General features: G+C 42.4%; 3 protein-coding genes across 4 annotated transcripts in view; 2 read left to right on the forward strand and 1 right to left on the reverse strand.

Moving 5' to 3' along the window:
• The window catches only part of LOC139472738 (E3 ubiquitin-protein ligase TTC3-like), an 80512-nt gene extending 74332 nt beyond the window's left edge, over nt 1-6180 (reverse strand). The window contains exons 1-2 of the mRNA XM_071255198.1: nt 6104-6180; nt 3804-3919 (exon numbers count right to left, since the gene is read on the reverse strand). Of these exons, the coding sequence (XP_071111299.1) occupies nt 3804-3919; nt 6104-6180 (193 nt within the window). The remainder of the gene's footprint in view (nt 1-3803; nt 3920-6103) is intronic.
• A 3484-nt stretch (nt 6181-9664) lies between these two features.
• On the forward strand, nt 9665-15518 carry LOC139472778 (uncharacterized). Of its 2 annotated transcripts, none has more exons than XM_071255248.1 (3): nt 9665-9791; nt 11741-12041; nt 14312-15518. In XM_071255248.1, the coding sequence occupies exons 2-3, from the start codon at nt 11750-11752 to the stop codon at nt 15322-15324; spliced, it is 1305 nt and encodes a 434-aa protein (XP_071111349.1). In that variant the 5' UTR covers nt 9665-9791; nt 11741-11749; the 3' UTR covers nt 15325-15518. The 2 variants fall into 2 exon arrangements, with proteins under 2 accessions (XP_071111349.1, XP_071111348.1); XM_071255247.1 differs by having other exon boundaries at nt 9665-9787.
• Nucleotides 15424-16396, forward strand: LOC139472660 (uncharacterized; the record flags this gene model as incomplete). The annotated part of the gene is made up of 1 exon (XM_071255124.1): nt 15424-16396. A coding segment is annotated over one exon (876 nt), but the record flags the coding sequence as incomplete, so codon positions are not given.
• Nucleotides 16397-16713: the final 317 nt, after the last annotated feature.

The following is a 16713-nucleotide window of genomic DNA, read 5'->3' on the forward strand; positions in this document are numbered from 1 at the left end:
CCAAGATTATTGCACTTATATAGCGACGTGCATGTACGTGTGTGTGTTTGTGTGGCTGCTTGTTCCAGTCTGGACTGATGCCGATTTATAGTGCTAGCCCACTGAGATACCATGCCGCAGTTTAACATGAATACCCCACTCAGACACAGTATGCTGACTCCGAGCCGACCAGTCCTTGTTTTAGCCCCTTAATGCCGAGCACCAGACAGGGTAACAACAAGTACCATATTTTAAGGTCTTTTGGCGTGACGCGGCTGGGGATCGAACCCCGGACCTTCTGCTCTCCGGGCAGACGCTCTACCACAAGACCACGGAGGCGGTCTATCATGTTTATAGCCAACCTACTTAAGGCGGTTGATGAACAGTTTTGTCAAACATTATTAATATTTTATTATTCACACATTTTGACACAAATATAACTGGTAACGTAACCATGGAAACAGTTGTAAATCGATGTGTTGTATCGTGGGCCTCGTATCACGGTACAATACTGTACCGCTGTATCGTTACACCACCAGAGTTTTCTAAGTGGGCCCTCATCAAACTTATGAGTCGTACTTAATCTATTCCATCATGAATTTAACCATTCCGATGACACTTTAATGCAAGGAATTTGGAGCCATGTTGTAATTGTTAAGTTTCATCCAGCATCAGAAGTTATATAATGTTATGATGGTCTGTAAATCATCAAGTCTAGACCAGACAAATCATTGTTTTTGTTGTTTGTTTTACGCCGCACTCAGCAATACTCCAGCTATAAGGCAGCGTTATATATAGTGTTTTACATAGAGTGCCATGGCGTACTGCCTTGAACAGTAGAGGGGTCACTTGTATGCGTGACGGCCTGGCAGTGGACCATGGATTTCTGCATGTTGCACAAAAATGTCTCTACCAGCGTTATTTGTGAAAATAATAAAACAAAATTAAGTACAATTATTGATCATTCTACCAGTTATCGAACGACATGAAAAAAATGTCATTAGAAAAATAATAAACAGTTAAATTCGGAGAAAAATGTGCAAAAATCGAGCAACATGTTCTGTTTTTGACAGCGATTTTCTCCTATGTAAATATTTTTTAGAAACAAACATGTAGTATTTTCTAAAAGCTTATTCATCGTAGAGTTATAAAGTAAATAAATTATTTCACGCACACCAACGCACACCCATTTTCCATGGTGTTGAAACATGTTTACTTTCTTCGAAACTGCGCGAACTGTCTCCCGTACAAGTGACTGGTCAACAAGCCGATAAAGGGAGGTAACCGATGCCTGACTAAAATGTTCAATTGGAACATCCGTCTTGTTACACTAAATGTGTCAGAACACAGGAGTCTGTATCTAAAAATAGACGCCCTCATGCATATTCATGACCATCTCCACACGCGAGCCCGCGTTGAAGGCCCCAATGAGGAAAATAAAAAAGCCCGAATTTGGAAACTCGCAAGGTTTATAATGACCCACAACGATGAGAAACATTTCTTTTTCTTTCTTTGGTCTAATCCGAAGAAATGTTTAACCAAGTGTGTTTGTTGTTTAATGCACTACTCAGTAGGGCTGGGACGATACATCAACTGTGTGATCTGATATGTATCAGGATACCTTGTTCATGATCTGATACGGGGGCACGAGTGGCCCAGTCGTCTAAGGCAGTTGCTGTGCAGAGTTGCGTCCCTTGGCACGCCAGAAACCTATGATTGTGGGTTCGAATCCCGGTTCGCCCTGATTACGTTTCTAGGTTTGTCAGCACAATAACCGTTGCTCGTGGGTTTCACCGAAGTGGTAAACGTCTGAGACCTGCATCACTTCAGGCTTTCCTCACACATTAAGCTGACACGCCGTGATATAACTGAAATACTGTTAAAAGCGGCGTTAAACCAAACTCACTCACTCATGATCCGATACGTATCACGATACTTGCATGTGCTCTTATCTGTGGTGTGAAAGCCATCTTTTTCATGGACAGGATGGCCAAATACCTGGCACACGGACGATTTACGGCTGACAGTGTCAAGTATGATGCAATGGATGAAAATATTTACTTTTTCACTTCTAATTTCCACTACTAATTAGTGTTTGGTGTAACAGCCATTAAAGTAAACATTTATTATGAATCGATATTTTGTACTTAGTGTGTGACTGAGATTGATACTTGTATCGGGATGTAAAATATCGCAATCCATCGATACATCGGTGTAGCTGAAGCTTATACGAGTGTTACGCTAACCCTAGAGTTAACTCCCCTTTGTAACTCTTCTGCGTAAAAAGCTTGCTTGAGTGTAACGAACGAATGCCATGTGGGCCGAACGAAACTTGGCAAGAGAATCGAGGGTAAATAACGAAATGCTTTGTGTGACAATGAAGCGGTATGGTGATTTGACGAAGCTATGAGTCTATCAATCTATGAAGAGAATTTGAATTCAGGCAATTAATCTTAGAAGTTACGATATTCTCATATGCCTCTGTATTGCACAAACACCTCAAAAATAAAGGTTTGAACTTTCACCACATGTTTTCAATGGAAGGAATGCCGGAGCACATGGAAGAAAAAATGAAATACAACGAACAAAATGATTGGTGTATCGTCCCACCAGTACTAGTCAGCAATATTCAAGCGATGTAATCATGATGATGGTGACTGAATAATGGAGTCTGAGCATCGATCTCTGCAACTGGGATACAATGACATACATCAAGTCAGTGAGCCTAACCACCCAATCCCTTCTGTTGTCTCTTACGATGAGTGAGTGAGTGAGTAAGTGAGTTGGGTTTAACGCCGCTTTTAACAGTATTCCAGTTATATAGCGGTGTGTCAGCTTAATGTGGGAGGAAAGCCCCAAGTGATGCAGGTCTTAGATGTTTACCACTTCGGTGAAACCCACATGCACAGGTATGGTGCTGACAAACCTAGAAACATGATCAGGATTCGAACTCACAATCATAGGTTGCTAGAGTGCCCAAGGGACGCAACTCTGCACAGCGAATCGCGGCGCCTTAGACGACTTGGCCACCCGTACCCCCTCTTATGATGAGCAGAAGTTGCTGATGCAGCATCCGAAATAATTGTCTGTCACTTGCCCATGGCTGGCAACTTTTCTGTCGGGCTGCATGAAATTTAACTCCGTCCGCCTGACTATCTGGCAGATAATTTGAAGACTATTTATGTATTCAGCTCCTTGTACCGTAGATTCTCAAGTAATTGCTTGCAATATTTCAACTGAATCAAAGCATGATTTATCTCTTTTTTCAATATTTATAATGCCTGCAAGCGGGCAGTTTACTTTGAAGATGGGCAGGCAACACTTGACTGTCATCTTGGGTTCTAAGTTATCTTGAACGCTTTGCTGAAGACAAATTCTTACCTGGATCTTTATGGGGTTATCCTTGTTTAAACTTTCAGTTGACAACAAGTCTCCGCAAATTACACAGAAGTCGTCACATCTTAGTCTTACATCAAGCACAAGTTGCTTGTGATGAATTTGAACGGGGAATCCCAGTTTAGTTTGTTTGTTGTTTTACGCCGCACTCAGCAATATTCCAGCTGTGTGGCGGCAGTCTGTAAATAATCATGTCTGGACCAGACAATCCAGTGATTGGTATCATGAGCTTCGATCCACGCAATTGGGATCCATGACATGCATCAACCAAGTCAGCAAGCCTGACCACCCGATCCCCTTAGTCACCTATTACGACAAGCTTACGACAAGCTTACGACAAGCATGGGTTGCTGAAGACCTATTCTACCCCGGATCTTCACGGGTCAAGGCCCAGGGGATTAACGTGCAATGATTAGAAAACAACTCACGATTGGTGGCCAACTTGGTGACTTCCTCTCCCTCCGAGGAGTCAACCAATTCCGGCATATCGTCCAAGTCGCTCATTTCGCTGCTAGATGGATAATGCTCTTCCCTATCAGCTAATCTGGAAAAATGGCAAAGCAATCAGTGTTCATTCCAGTGTTGAAGCAAGTGTTAAAAGTACATTCCATCAACTAGGAAACAACCGAACTGTAATAGTGTTTTACGCCGCTTTTAGCAGTATTCCAGCAATATCACTGCGGGGGACACCAGAAATGGGCTTCACAAATTGTACCGATGCCGGGAATTGAACCCCGGGTCTTCGGCATGACGAGCGAACGCTTTAACCACTGGGCTACCCGACCGCCCTACCAGCTTTAGAAATTGGCACTAGTCCTGTAGTCCTTGCCAAACTGCCCAATAGTTAAGGTAACATAAGGACTAGTAGAAATTTGCCATTTGTTATATGTTATCATTATAAGGACTAGTGGACTAAAACTGTTAGTTTTTAACGCTGGTTTTACATAGAGTGCCATGGCCCATTGAAAAGGCTAAAATGGCTGCATTTAGAAATGGAGAAAATAAAGAATGGTCTTGCAACGGTAAAATGACCAACACAATGATAAGCAACATCTTTTTCTGTATTTGGACAAATTTAAACATAATGCTCTTCCAAATCAGCTAATCAGAAAAAATGACAAAACAATAGGTGTTCATTTTAGAAGCTATTAATGTGGGGTCAATTGACCCCCGACCTTCCCAAGAATTGGGGACATTTGTTTGTTTGTTGTTCAATGCAGCACTCAGCAATCGTCCAGCCATGTGACGGCGGTCTGAAAATAATCAAGCCTGGACCAGACAATCTGGTTATAAATATCATGAGCATCAATCCACGCAATCAGGATACGATGACATGCATTAACCAGGTCAGTTTTTAATCGTTCATCCCTCGAAATATCACCAATGACATCTGAACTGGTTGAAACGGCACCTCAGCAAAACGGCACCAGGCGAAAACGGCACCTCGTCTCAAGGGAAAACGGCACCTTATTTTTTTTTACCTTGGTCAAATGTATGACATTAAACTCACATTGTAACTTGCCAAGACAATAATTGTGAGATGTTAAAACAAGTTTACATTAGAAATTAGCCTCTACTCCAACTATAATCAAAATTAGCTTATAGCTATATGCAACTCAACTTTTTGTGAAAACATAACATGCTTTGAACAAAGACATTAAACTCACATCGTCTCTTACAAACACCAATAATTGTGAAATGAAACAAGCAAGAACAAGCAGATCAGCGTGATCTGATCAACTACTTTCAAGCCCAGTGGATTGCCCATCCCACCTTCTCTCCCAGATCCTGGTCACTGTTCAACATAGCTGTCAGGACGAACAACTTTGTGGAAGGTAATAACAATACAAAAAGTTCAAATACACAAAATAAAAATAGCTGTTAACGTTATTAATAATAGTGTTGCCGTTTTCGCCAAATGCGGTGAAGTTTTGCTGAGGTGCCGTTTCAGCTTGCAACCGGTGGAAAATAGGGTACGTCAGGATATTTTAGATAACACTAAGTCAAATGTTTATTTTTAATTGATTCTAATATCTTTAGGCCAATTGATGTTAAACACGATAAATGTAGGCTTGTGATGAAGGATGAAAATGAAACTAGGAATTCCGATCATGTAATTTTAGCACAGCATCGGCCATGAAATCCAAGCACGTGACACGCGACAACCAGTCGCACAATTTGTTTGCAACAACCATGAACAAGTGTGAAGGGAGTTCCCCTGTTTCAGAAGTATCGTATTCTGCTTATAAAATGCCACGACAATCTGAAAAGCAAGTCATTGGAAGATGAAATGGGCCATTTCACATAAATATAAACATATGCTCAAAATGTTGTATCGCATTTGCCATCATTTGTGACCTCAAACTGTCCTGAACTTTGTTCCAAAACGTGAATAATTTCATACAGTATTTACCGTGACGATTATGTACAGACCAATATGAATCAACTGATCTTCTCATACACAGCCTGTGCAAAAAGGATAGGGCAATAAACCAATTTCCCCGAGTAAAGACATCGGACCAAACCACTGCCCTAAGCGTGACCTAACCCCACTAATGAAACTTATCTCACATGTTTACAAAGTGTTGACGACACACGCGAAGCGACAACACTCCCACCAAGAGACAAACTCAAGGTACAATCGCTTACAATTCAACCGTAACACACAGACTACATATAGAACAGTGGTCGGCACTGCCACATTAAACGCAACTTGAGAATCTCTTACCTTCCGTAACTTTCATATCCTGTTAGTAAATTCTCTCGCAAGATGGCGTCCGTGGCGGGACAAGGGGGATAACTCATGTTGCTTGGAATCAATATCTCTGTTCGCGTTGACGACATGACTGCACACAAAAGCTTGTTCAAACAGGTTTCGATTTTTTAATAAAGGGACAATAGATTTATGACTTTATCGGCAGTAAGTGATCACATCATGCATATATCTGTTTTAACCGTTGATAAAATGTACAAGGATGATCGACAGCTGTAGCTATCGATGTACTTCAAAAACACAGATCGATTCTTTTTGTATATTATATCACGGACCTATATATATACAAGTCCGTGATTATATATATATACGTAGCACATGTCACGTGCACATGGCGTGCACTCGAGGAATACATATATAACAAGCAATCGTTGGTCACACCCTTGCATATGGTACTCGTTGGAGTGCACGTCGAGCGTTCCTTACAATAAACACGTTTACTTCCCCATCCATGAAAGAGTAGATCTAGATCTATACTTTTTGTCTTAGTCGTAAAACTTGTAATAAGTGACATTGTTTAAACTAGGGCATTGTCTTTTTGGGGTACCGTACTTTCTTGAATAGACGCCCGCCCTGAATACGCAGACGACGCATCTTACAGACTCGCGAAATGACTGACTGATATAGAAGATTTAACGTGCGCTTTCCGACTGCAACGTATTTCGCACACGGGGACTCGCGAAATGAATGAACGCTGCCTTTATAGACGCCGTGTACTCAATAAATTAAGTGATATTGAATTGACAGCAAGAAAATACAAACAAACTACACACGTTTTATTCAAACTAAGCGTCCCATGGCAATTAAGAATGTTAACGGTCATTAAAAAATAGATGTCTGCCTTGAACCGAGTGAAAGACATTTCTGACATAAATTGACCTCAAGCTGAGCGTCTATAAAGATTTACGACCCGTGAAAGTCCGTGGAAGAATAGGTCTTCAGCAACAGATGCTTGCCGTAAAAGGCGACTATACTTGTCGTAAGAGGCGACTAACGGTATGGGGCGGTCAGGCTCGCTGACTTGGTTGAAGCATGTCATCGATCCCTATTGCGTGGATCGATGCTCATGAAATTAATCACTGGATTGTGCGGTCCTGACTCGTTTATTTATAGACAGGTGTCGTAAAGCTGGAATATGGCAGAGTGCGGCGTGCTGAATATATTAATAACGTCAAAACATTATCGTTGTTGAGGTGCTGTATGTTGAAGCATCTTGCGAAAACGAATATAAAACCTTAATCTGAACGAAGACATATGGAAGTAGCGTTTAATTTAGGCATCCTAAATAGTAATGATATTTGTTTGTTTACTTGTCTTTCGGCGCACTCAGCAATATTCAAGCAGCATAACGACGGTCTCTAAATAATAGACTCTGGACCAGACAATCCAGTGATTACCATCATGCACATGTATCTGAACCATAGGAATTCAACATGCATCAGCCAAGTCAGCGAGCCTGACAACCCGGTCCTTCTGTTCGTCTCTTACCAAAAGTATATATAGTCTCCTCTCACGATAAGCTTGGAATGTTGAATATTCTCACCAGAAATGTTTACATGGGCTGAATACAAATCCTAAAGGCAATATAAATAATAGTGAATATAGACCCCATCTAGACTTTATATAGAGTAGTGGTGTTTTATTAGGAATGAAAATGGACCCCATAGGCATTATAGCTTATTCTGATATTTTATTTAGGATGAAGATAGACCCTATAGGCATTATAAACATTAGCGATGTTTTATTGAGGATAAAGAGGGACCCCCATTGGCATAAATAGAGGTGATGTTTTTTTTTAAAAATGAAGTTAGACCTTATAGGCATTATAACTTGTACTGATATTTTATTGAGGATGAAGATAGACACCATATGCATTATCAATAGTCCTGATGTTTTAGTGGGGATGAAGAAAGACACCATATGCATTATCAATAGTCCTGATGTTTTAGTGGGGATGAAAATAGACACCATATGCATTATCAATAGTCCTGATGTTTTAGTGGGGATGAAAATAGACACCATATGCATTATCAATAGTCCTGATGTTTTAGTGGGGATGAAGAAAGACACCATATGCATTATCAATAGTCCTGATGTTTTAGCGGGGATGAAGAAAGACACCATATGCATTATCAATAGTCCTGATGTTTTAGTGGGGATGAAGAAAGACACCATATGCATTATCAATAGTCCTGATGTTTTAGTGGGGATGAAAATAGACACCATATGCATTATCAATAGTCCTGATGTTTTAGTGGGGATGAAAATAGACACCATATGCATTATCAATAGTCCTGATGTTTTAGTGGGGATGAAAATAGACACCATATGCATTATCAATAGTCCTGATGTTTTAGTGGGGATGAAGAAAGATCCCATAGGCATTATCAATAGTCCTGAAGTTTCATTGGCGATGAAGATAGACCCCCCAAACAGTATATATAATAGTAATGTTTGATTGGTATGAAGATTGACCCAGTGGGCATTATGAATAGTAGTGAAGTGTGGTATTATAAGTGGTAGGCATGTTTTATAAGGTTTTATTAGGATGAATACAGACCCATAGGCATTATAGATAGTAGTTATGTTTATTAGGATGAAGACCCCGCAGGCATTATAGATAGTAGTTATGTTTTATTGGTGCTAAAAACATCAAGATCATTATCTTGAAATTTCAACTTAGTATCTTGAAATTTCAAGAAAAAAATACAAATACAAATGGCTTCCTGGTTGTTACATGTCATCGTATCTCAATTGCGTGGATCGATGTCAGTCACTGGATTCTCTGGTCCAGACTCGATTATTCACAGACCGCCAATATATAGCTGGAATATTGCTGAGTGCGGCGTTAAATGTGCCGCTATGTATCCGTGATTAGACTTGAAGTAGTTTCCAATTTTCACTTCAATTGTCCTTATTTATTCAAAATTAAAAATAAATATATTGAATTGTATGTTTAATATATTTGGTTCATTTTTGTTTTTTCAAATTAAAAATAAATATATTGAATTGCATGTTTAATATTTTTGGTTTATTTTTGTTTTTTCAAATTAAAAATAAATAAATTGAATTGCATGTTTAATACATTTGGTTTGTTTTTGTTTGCGTGATTAAGATAATTTGAAGGTTATGAAATGAGAAGGCGACTGCCCAAGTCTAGTTCCGTGTACCTTGACATTGTAACCGAAATACGTATTCCGCCAGCGAGGATTATATTTAAAAAGAATGTTTCTAAAAAGTTTACTATTATTAGAAAATTTCAAATTAAGTTGAAGTTATTTATCTTAAAAATAGAACATATTTTACAAGTGTTAGATGCATGGGTTGTTCCGCCCATCGCTTCTCTCTATTTGCTCCGTGTCACCAAGAGCAGTACTTATGATGGCCTCGTTTTCGAATCTAATCTATTAATAGATCGGAATTTCCACTTCGTTTCGTTTCTGCGAAATCCAGATAGCATTAACGTGAATAGAATAACTGACAGTGCTCGACAGGGGCGGTGCTTGACAAACTTCAAGCCCTTAATAAGGACGATGTATGATTTAGACGAATCTGTCATCAGGAAAGTGCAAGTTCGACTGGGTTCGTCAGATTGCCAAGGATATACAAATACCACATCGTCTTCGTCACAGAAGCAGCGTACGTATGTATGGCTGACGTTATGTTTTTGTTCAGATCAAGGGACCAGATCAATCATCATGGTTGAATATCGTACCGGGCCACTGACACGGAACGGCCCTCGAGGGTTGAAATCAACCCTATCTGTTGATTTGAATAACCTGACGGGCTAGCTGTATGATAATGTCATGGTGTCATTATTCCGAGTGACATGAATTTAATGTGGATGATCAGCCCGTTGGCTGTTTCCTAACAGGGCTCCGTCCGTGGTGCTTTGACTTCAACAGTCACGGTGACCCAGCCGGCTCTATCGTCATTGCACAATCCATATATTTTGTGTCAGGGAATGGCGAAGCTGACAACGAAAACGTGGCTTTGTGAGGTGAGGTGAGGTGAGGTGAGGTGAAATGGGGGTTAACGTTTGTACGTCGCGTCCAAAATTATTGAACTGATATAGCGACGTGCATGCACGAATGTGTGTGGCTGCTTGTACTAGTACAGACTGATGCCGATTTATAGTGCTAGCCCACTGAGATACCATGCCGCAGTTTAACATGAATACCCCACTCAGACACAGTATACTGACTCCGAGCAGACCAGTCCTTGTTCTATCCCTGTATAGTGCTAGCTCACTGAGATACCATGCCGCAGTTTAACATGAATACCCCACTCAGACACAGTATACTGACTCCGAGCAGACCAGTCCTTGTTCTATCCCTGTATAGTGCTAGCCCACTGAGATACCATGCCGCAGTTTAACATGACTACCCTACTCAGACACAGAAAACTGACTCCGAGCCGACCAGTCCTTGTTTTAGCCCCTTAAAGCCGAGCGTCAGACAGGGTAACAACAAGTACCATCTTTGGTATGACGCGGCCGGGGATCGGACCCCCGACCTTAAAAATATTTCGCTGTCCGGGTGGATCATGGTGTCAATCACAGGATTGTCTGATTGTTGATTATTTTCAGATAGCTGGAAGGTTGCTGAGTGCAAGCCTTAAACAACAAACAAACATTAAGCTCTTATAATAAATACCTGATAAACTGCATTCCAGTGCATAATAATCAAAGTTACTTAATCGAAAACATAGATGTGTATATTAGTTCCAATTTACAATCATTTTAGCCCCATTTACCAAAATTTAAAGTATGTTGAAAATATATTCGCTTTCATTCACTGACGCTTGCTACGAAATGCGCCATCGTGGGCTATATTTAGCAAAGAAAATATTGACAACTCACCATCGCTGAGCTTATTCTTTGTTTTGTTTGTTTGTTTAACGCCGCACTCAGCAATATTCCGGCTTTATGACAACAGTCTGTAAATAATTGAGTCTGGACCAGACAATCCAGTGATTAATATCATGAGCATCGATCCACGCAATTGGGATCGTTGACATGCATCAACGAAGTCAGCGAGCCTGACCACCCAATCCCGTTAGTCGCCTTTTACGGCAAGCATGGGTTGCTGAAGACCTGTTCTACCCCGGAATCTTCACGGGTCCGAGTAATTGGGATACAATGACATGCATCAACCAAGTCAGCGAGCCTGACCACCCGATCCCGTTACTCGCCTCTTACAACAAGCATAGTCGCCTTTTACGGCAAGCATGGGTTGCTGAAGACCTATTCTACCCCGGATCTTCACGGGTCCTGAGCAATTGGGATACGATGACATGCATCAACCAAGTCGGCGAGCCTTAGCATCCGATCCTGTAACTCGCCTCTTACGACAAGCATAGTCGCCTTTATGGCAAGCATGGGTTGCTGAAGACCTATTCTATCCCGGAATCTTCACGGGTCCTGAGCTCACCCCACGCCACTCAATGCCACTGAGCTTATTCACTGGCATTGAGTGCAGAGACCATAGATTACTGAGATGAGCTTATGAACATCCGACACAAGACACAACGAAATGTACTGTTGTTAGCATTAACAGTACAACTAAAATAGTATTTTTTTTCATGTTACAGATATTCAAGATGGCGGAAGCTAAATTCATAGACAAGTACTTGACATGCGCCATCTGCAAGGAAGAGTTCACGGACCCACGCGGTCTCCCATGCATGCATAGGCTCTGTCTGGTATGCTTAGAGCAACACATTCAATCAAATGGAAAGCGTATTAAGCAAAAGAAGAAGAAAATTGCAGGATTCGACTGCCCTGAATGCAGAGTGTTCGTCAAGATCCCGGACGCAAGTCAGGCCAAGGATACGTGGGCGGCACAGCTTCCTGCAGATTTCATTCTGAAAACAATGCAGGGTGACATTAAGAGTAAGTACGAGAGGTGGCTGAAAAGAATCCAGGGGGACATAGAGAGTAAGTACGAGAGGTGGCTGAAAAGAATCCTGGGGGACATAGAGAGTAAGTACGAGAGGTGGCTGAAAAGAATCCTGGGGGACATAGAGAGTAAGTACGAGGGGTGGCTTAAAACAATCCAGGGTCACATAGAGAGTAAGTACGAGGGGTGGCTGAAAACAGTTCTGAGTCTAACTACCAAGGATGTTTAGTACACCATTAACAGTCTGAATTTATTTAGTACAAAACGTTCCATGCTTACAGGCAACATTTAACCAAATACACAACCAGGCAGCATATTTCTACACACACCAAAGTGAGTAGGTGTTCTCTGTTGATGCAAGTGCGCTGTCATCAAATATATCCACATTGAAATCCCAACAGCCATACATGTGGACATGGTGTTATCTTCAGGGGCTGAAGCTCATTCATTTGTCATGTTAAGAGATGGGCAGCTGAGTTCTAAGGGGAATGTGAGAGCCTCCACGAAGTGATGCAGGTCTCCGAGATTTAGCAATTAGGTGAAACCCAAGAGCATGGGTATGGTTCTCACAAACCTAGAAACGTAATCGGGGCGAACCGGGATTCGAACACACAATCATAGGTTTCTGGCGTGCCCAAGGGAGGCAACTCTGCACAGCGAATCGCGGCGCCTTAGACGACTGGGCCACCCGTGCTCCCACCATTCTGAGAAGTGAATTGGTAATGGCAATGGTTTCTGACTCTTCATCAGAAACGCTCCAGGTTCGTCATCTCTCGTGAGATTTTGAAGCAGACCCTGCTAACTTTAATGAGCCAGTGTCGGGTTCACAACTGTTAGACAGAGACTATAAAAACAGTCAAAGAACTGGAAACATTGAAGGCAATGTCTTGTGGCACGTTGGTAGCTCGGTTTATGGAAGTCCAAATGATCTCCTTACGACCCCCAGACAGATCAGATCAGTTAATCTGCTTTAGGCAACTGCGTGAGTATATCAAGGGAAACCCTACCAGGAAATGACACCTGTGCACAAGACTGCTGCCTTCATGGCCATAATACGTGACAGTGTCTTCGAAATTCTCCGAGAGGCTGCCAAATCTCTTGAGAATTTGGCAGCGTCACACTACACTACCATCTCTCCTAAAGTAGAGGAGAGAACTGCCTGGCAAATTGTATGCAAATAATAATGACGTCCTTTCTGCTGTGGGTGCCTTTATTTACAACTCCAGGACGAACGTTTCCACATCGGTGGGATCCAAGCACTCTGGACAGCGTCTAGGCACAGGTGTATGGATCTTGGGAAGGGCGGTAGTGTTGGATGTTGAATAAGCAACATACTCCGGGGCAAGGGAGTTTACTGACTATAAAAGTCCAGTTTCCACCCTTGCCGAACAAGGCTGGAATTTCCAGGCTCGATCGTAGCGCCACCAGTGGCTATTACGAGTTATGTCCCTTCTATGTTCTTCTATATCCCTCCTTCTGACCAATCAGATTCCATCTATCATATCACTTGCATTTGCTTCAAACGAAATGGCCGCGCCCAGTCAAGTTGATCTGATCGATACTCAAGATTTATGTTGTAATAAGATGTGTGAATCAGATCACATGAGCACCTTGATTAAAAATATGAAAAAAATGCAAAAGATATGTCGACGATACATGCTTTGCAAATCTTGCAGTTGACAAAAATTTTCACGTTGAACTCCATGTTAGTCCTTACGTGATTTTCACTGGACTATGCATAGACTCGTTAGTCCAAACACAACTCCAGAATCCCAGCCTCGTTCGGCAAGGGTGGAAACTGGACTTGTGTAGTCAGTTAACTCTCTTGCCTCGGGAAGATGTTCATAGTTAGGATCAGAACTTTTCAGCCACCCCTCTTATATCGGAAACAAAGTGGACAATCTTCCCTGTTCGCCGCTTAGCCAGTATTCGCTAGTTGTGGGTTTAAATCCCAGTTTTGCTGCGATTATTGGTTCATCCGCACCATATTTCTGCTGGTAGTTTTACCAAGGTGATAGATGTTGTCGACCCCTGTGATTTAGAATTTGTCTTCACGTTAACTGCACAGGTCATTGTAAGAAGATTAATCATCTAAATCAGCTCTTCTTAAAAAAGTTTCGGTGTAAGATGAGACACTGCCATGCCGTATCTATGTACATTTACAGTAGCTGTGTTGTGCAAATGAGATTATACATTTTAATCTTTCACAAACGTAGAAGAATACAGAATAAGAATTACAGGCTATATTACATTTTTCTTGCAGGTGGTGATGTAAAATTATCGGATCCAAACGACTGTCATCAAAGCAAAGAAGAGACGGTCGTCACTGATGAGTGTTCCTCGAAAGTTTTAGCTGTCGACTCGAACCCACTCAAACCCTCACAGCTACAGGAAGCGAATAGAAGCATCGCTACCGCCAATGATACTGGCGAGAAGAAAGCCACACAGAAAATGAAAGGAAGCTTACATAAAGTTATCTCCCTTCAACCTGACGAGAAGCAACCAGGTGCCTATGACCTTGCTGTGTTAGTTCACAGAGACAAGAAAATAATCGTCGTCCCAGATTTTGATAATCACAAATTACTCCTTTTTACCCTAAATACGGAAATGGAAGTGACACAGAAAAGTAAATATGATCTTGGGGCCAAACCTTGGAGGATATGTGGTGTAGGAAAGGACCAGGTAGCCGTCACTGTGAGCTCCCCACACGGGGTGATCATATGTACAGTGGCCACTGCCGTTGAGAAGAAAGTGTTTTTTCCAACCACTAAGCGGTATGATGGAATTTGTGCCTTGCCTGGGAGAAAGTTTGTTGCGACTGTTGATGACAGTGTTGACATAATACGAGACGACGGCACAGTGCTGAAGGAGTATGACATCAAGGCCTCTCACGTCAAATATTCAGACAACTGCTACGTCGCCGTCACACCCAACAACACCATCGTTGTCACTGATTGTGGGGGCAACACAGCATCTTGCCTCAAACAGGATGGTAAAGTGCTGTGGTGTAAAAACGTGAAATGCCTAGGCGTGGCTTGTGATGGCGCAGGGAACATTTTCATTGCTGAAACAGGCCATGGATCCATCGTGCAGTTCTCCAGCAGGGGGAGGAAGGTATGCAGGGTGATCGGGGAGTCGGAACTCTTCAGTCAGCCGTCAGGAGTAGCAGTTGATAACATGGGCTATCTGTATGTTATCTATAATTATAAGGATATCACAGTGTGGAAGCTAGGGCACCAGACTGAGGGTCGCATTGAGTGTCTTGTCCAAAGATAGAGAGGGCACCAGACTGAGGGTCGCATTGAGTGTCTTGTCCAAAGATAGAGAGGGCACCAGACTGAGGGTCGCATTGAGTGTCTTGACCCACGATAGAATAGAAGCATCGCTACCGCCAATGATATTGGCGAGAAGAAAGCCACACAGAAAATGAAAGGAAGCTTACATAAAGTTATCTCCCTTCAACCTGACGAGAAGCAACCAGGTGCCTATGACCTTGCTGTGTTAGTTCACAGAGACAAGAAAATAATCGTCGTCCCAGATTTTGATAATCACAAATTACTCCTTTTTACCCTAAATACGGAAATGGAAGTGACACAGAAAAGTAAATATGATCTTGGGGCCAAACCTTGGAGGATATGTGGTGTAGGAAAGGACCAGGTAGCCGTCACTGTGAGCTCCCCACACGGGGTGATCATATGTACAGTGGCCACTGCCGTTGAGAAGAAAGTGTTTTTTCCAACCACTAAGCGGTATGATGGAATCTGTGCCTTACCTTGGAGAAAGTTTGTTGCGACTGTTGATGACAGTGTTGACATAATACGAGACGACGGCACAATGCTGAAGGAGTATGACATCAAGGCCTCTCACGTCAAATATTCAGACAACTGCTACGTCGCCGTCACACCCAACAACACCATCGTTGTCACTGATTGTGGGGGCAACACAGCATCTTGCCTCAAACAGGATGGTAAAGTGCTGTGGTGTAAAAACGTGAAATGCCTAGGCGTGGCTTGTGATGGCGCAGGGAACATTTTCATTGCTGAAACAGGCCATGGATCCATCGTGCAGTTCTCCAGCAGGGGGAGGAAGGTATGCAGGGTGATCGGGGAGTCGGAACTCTTCAGTCAGCCTTCAGGAGTAGCAGTTGATAACATGGGCTATCTGTATGTTATCTGTAATTATAAGGATATCACAGTGTGGAAGCTAGGGCACCAGACTGAGGGTCGCATTGAGTATCTTGTCCAAAGATAGAGAGGGCACCAGACTGAGGGTCGCATTGAGTGTCTTGTCCAAAGATAGAGAGGGCACCAGACTGAGGGTCGCATTGAGTGTCTTGACCCAAGATAGAGAGGGCACCAGACTGAGGGTCGCATTGAGTGTCTTGACCCGAGATAGAGAGGGCACCAGACTGAGGGTCGCATCGAGTGTCTTGTCCAAAGATAGAGTGGGCACCAGACTGAGGGTCGCATTGAGTGTCTTGTCCAAAGATAGAGTGGGCACCAGACTGAGGGTCGCACTGAGTGTCTTGACCCAAGATAGAGAGGGCGCCAGACTGAGGGTCGCATTGAGTGTCTTGTCCAAAGATAGAGAGGGCACCAGACTGAGGGTCGCATTGAGTGTCTTGTCCAAAGATAGAGAGGGCACCAGACTGAGGGTCGCATTGAG

This window comes from Haliotis cracherodii, unplaced genomic scaffold, assembly GCF_022045235.1.
Source record: "Haliotis cracherodii isolate W230 unplaced genomic scaffold, xgHalCrac1.p SCAF_25, whole genome shotgun sequence".
Lineage (NCBI taxonomy): Eukaryota > Metazoa > Mollusca > Gastropoda > Lepetellida > Haliotidae > Haliotis > Haliotis cracherodii.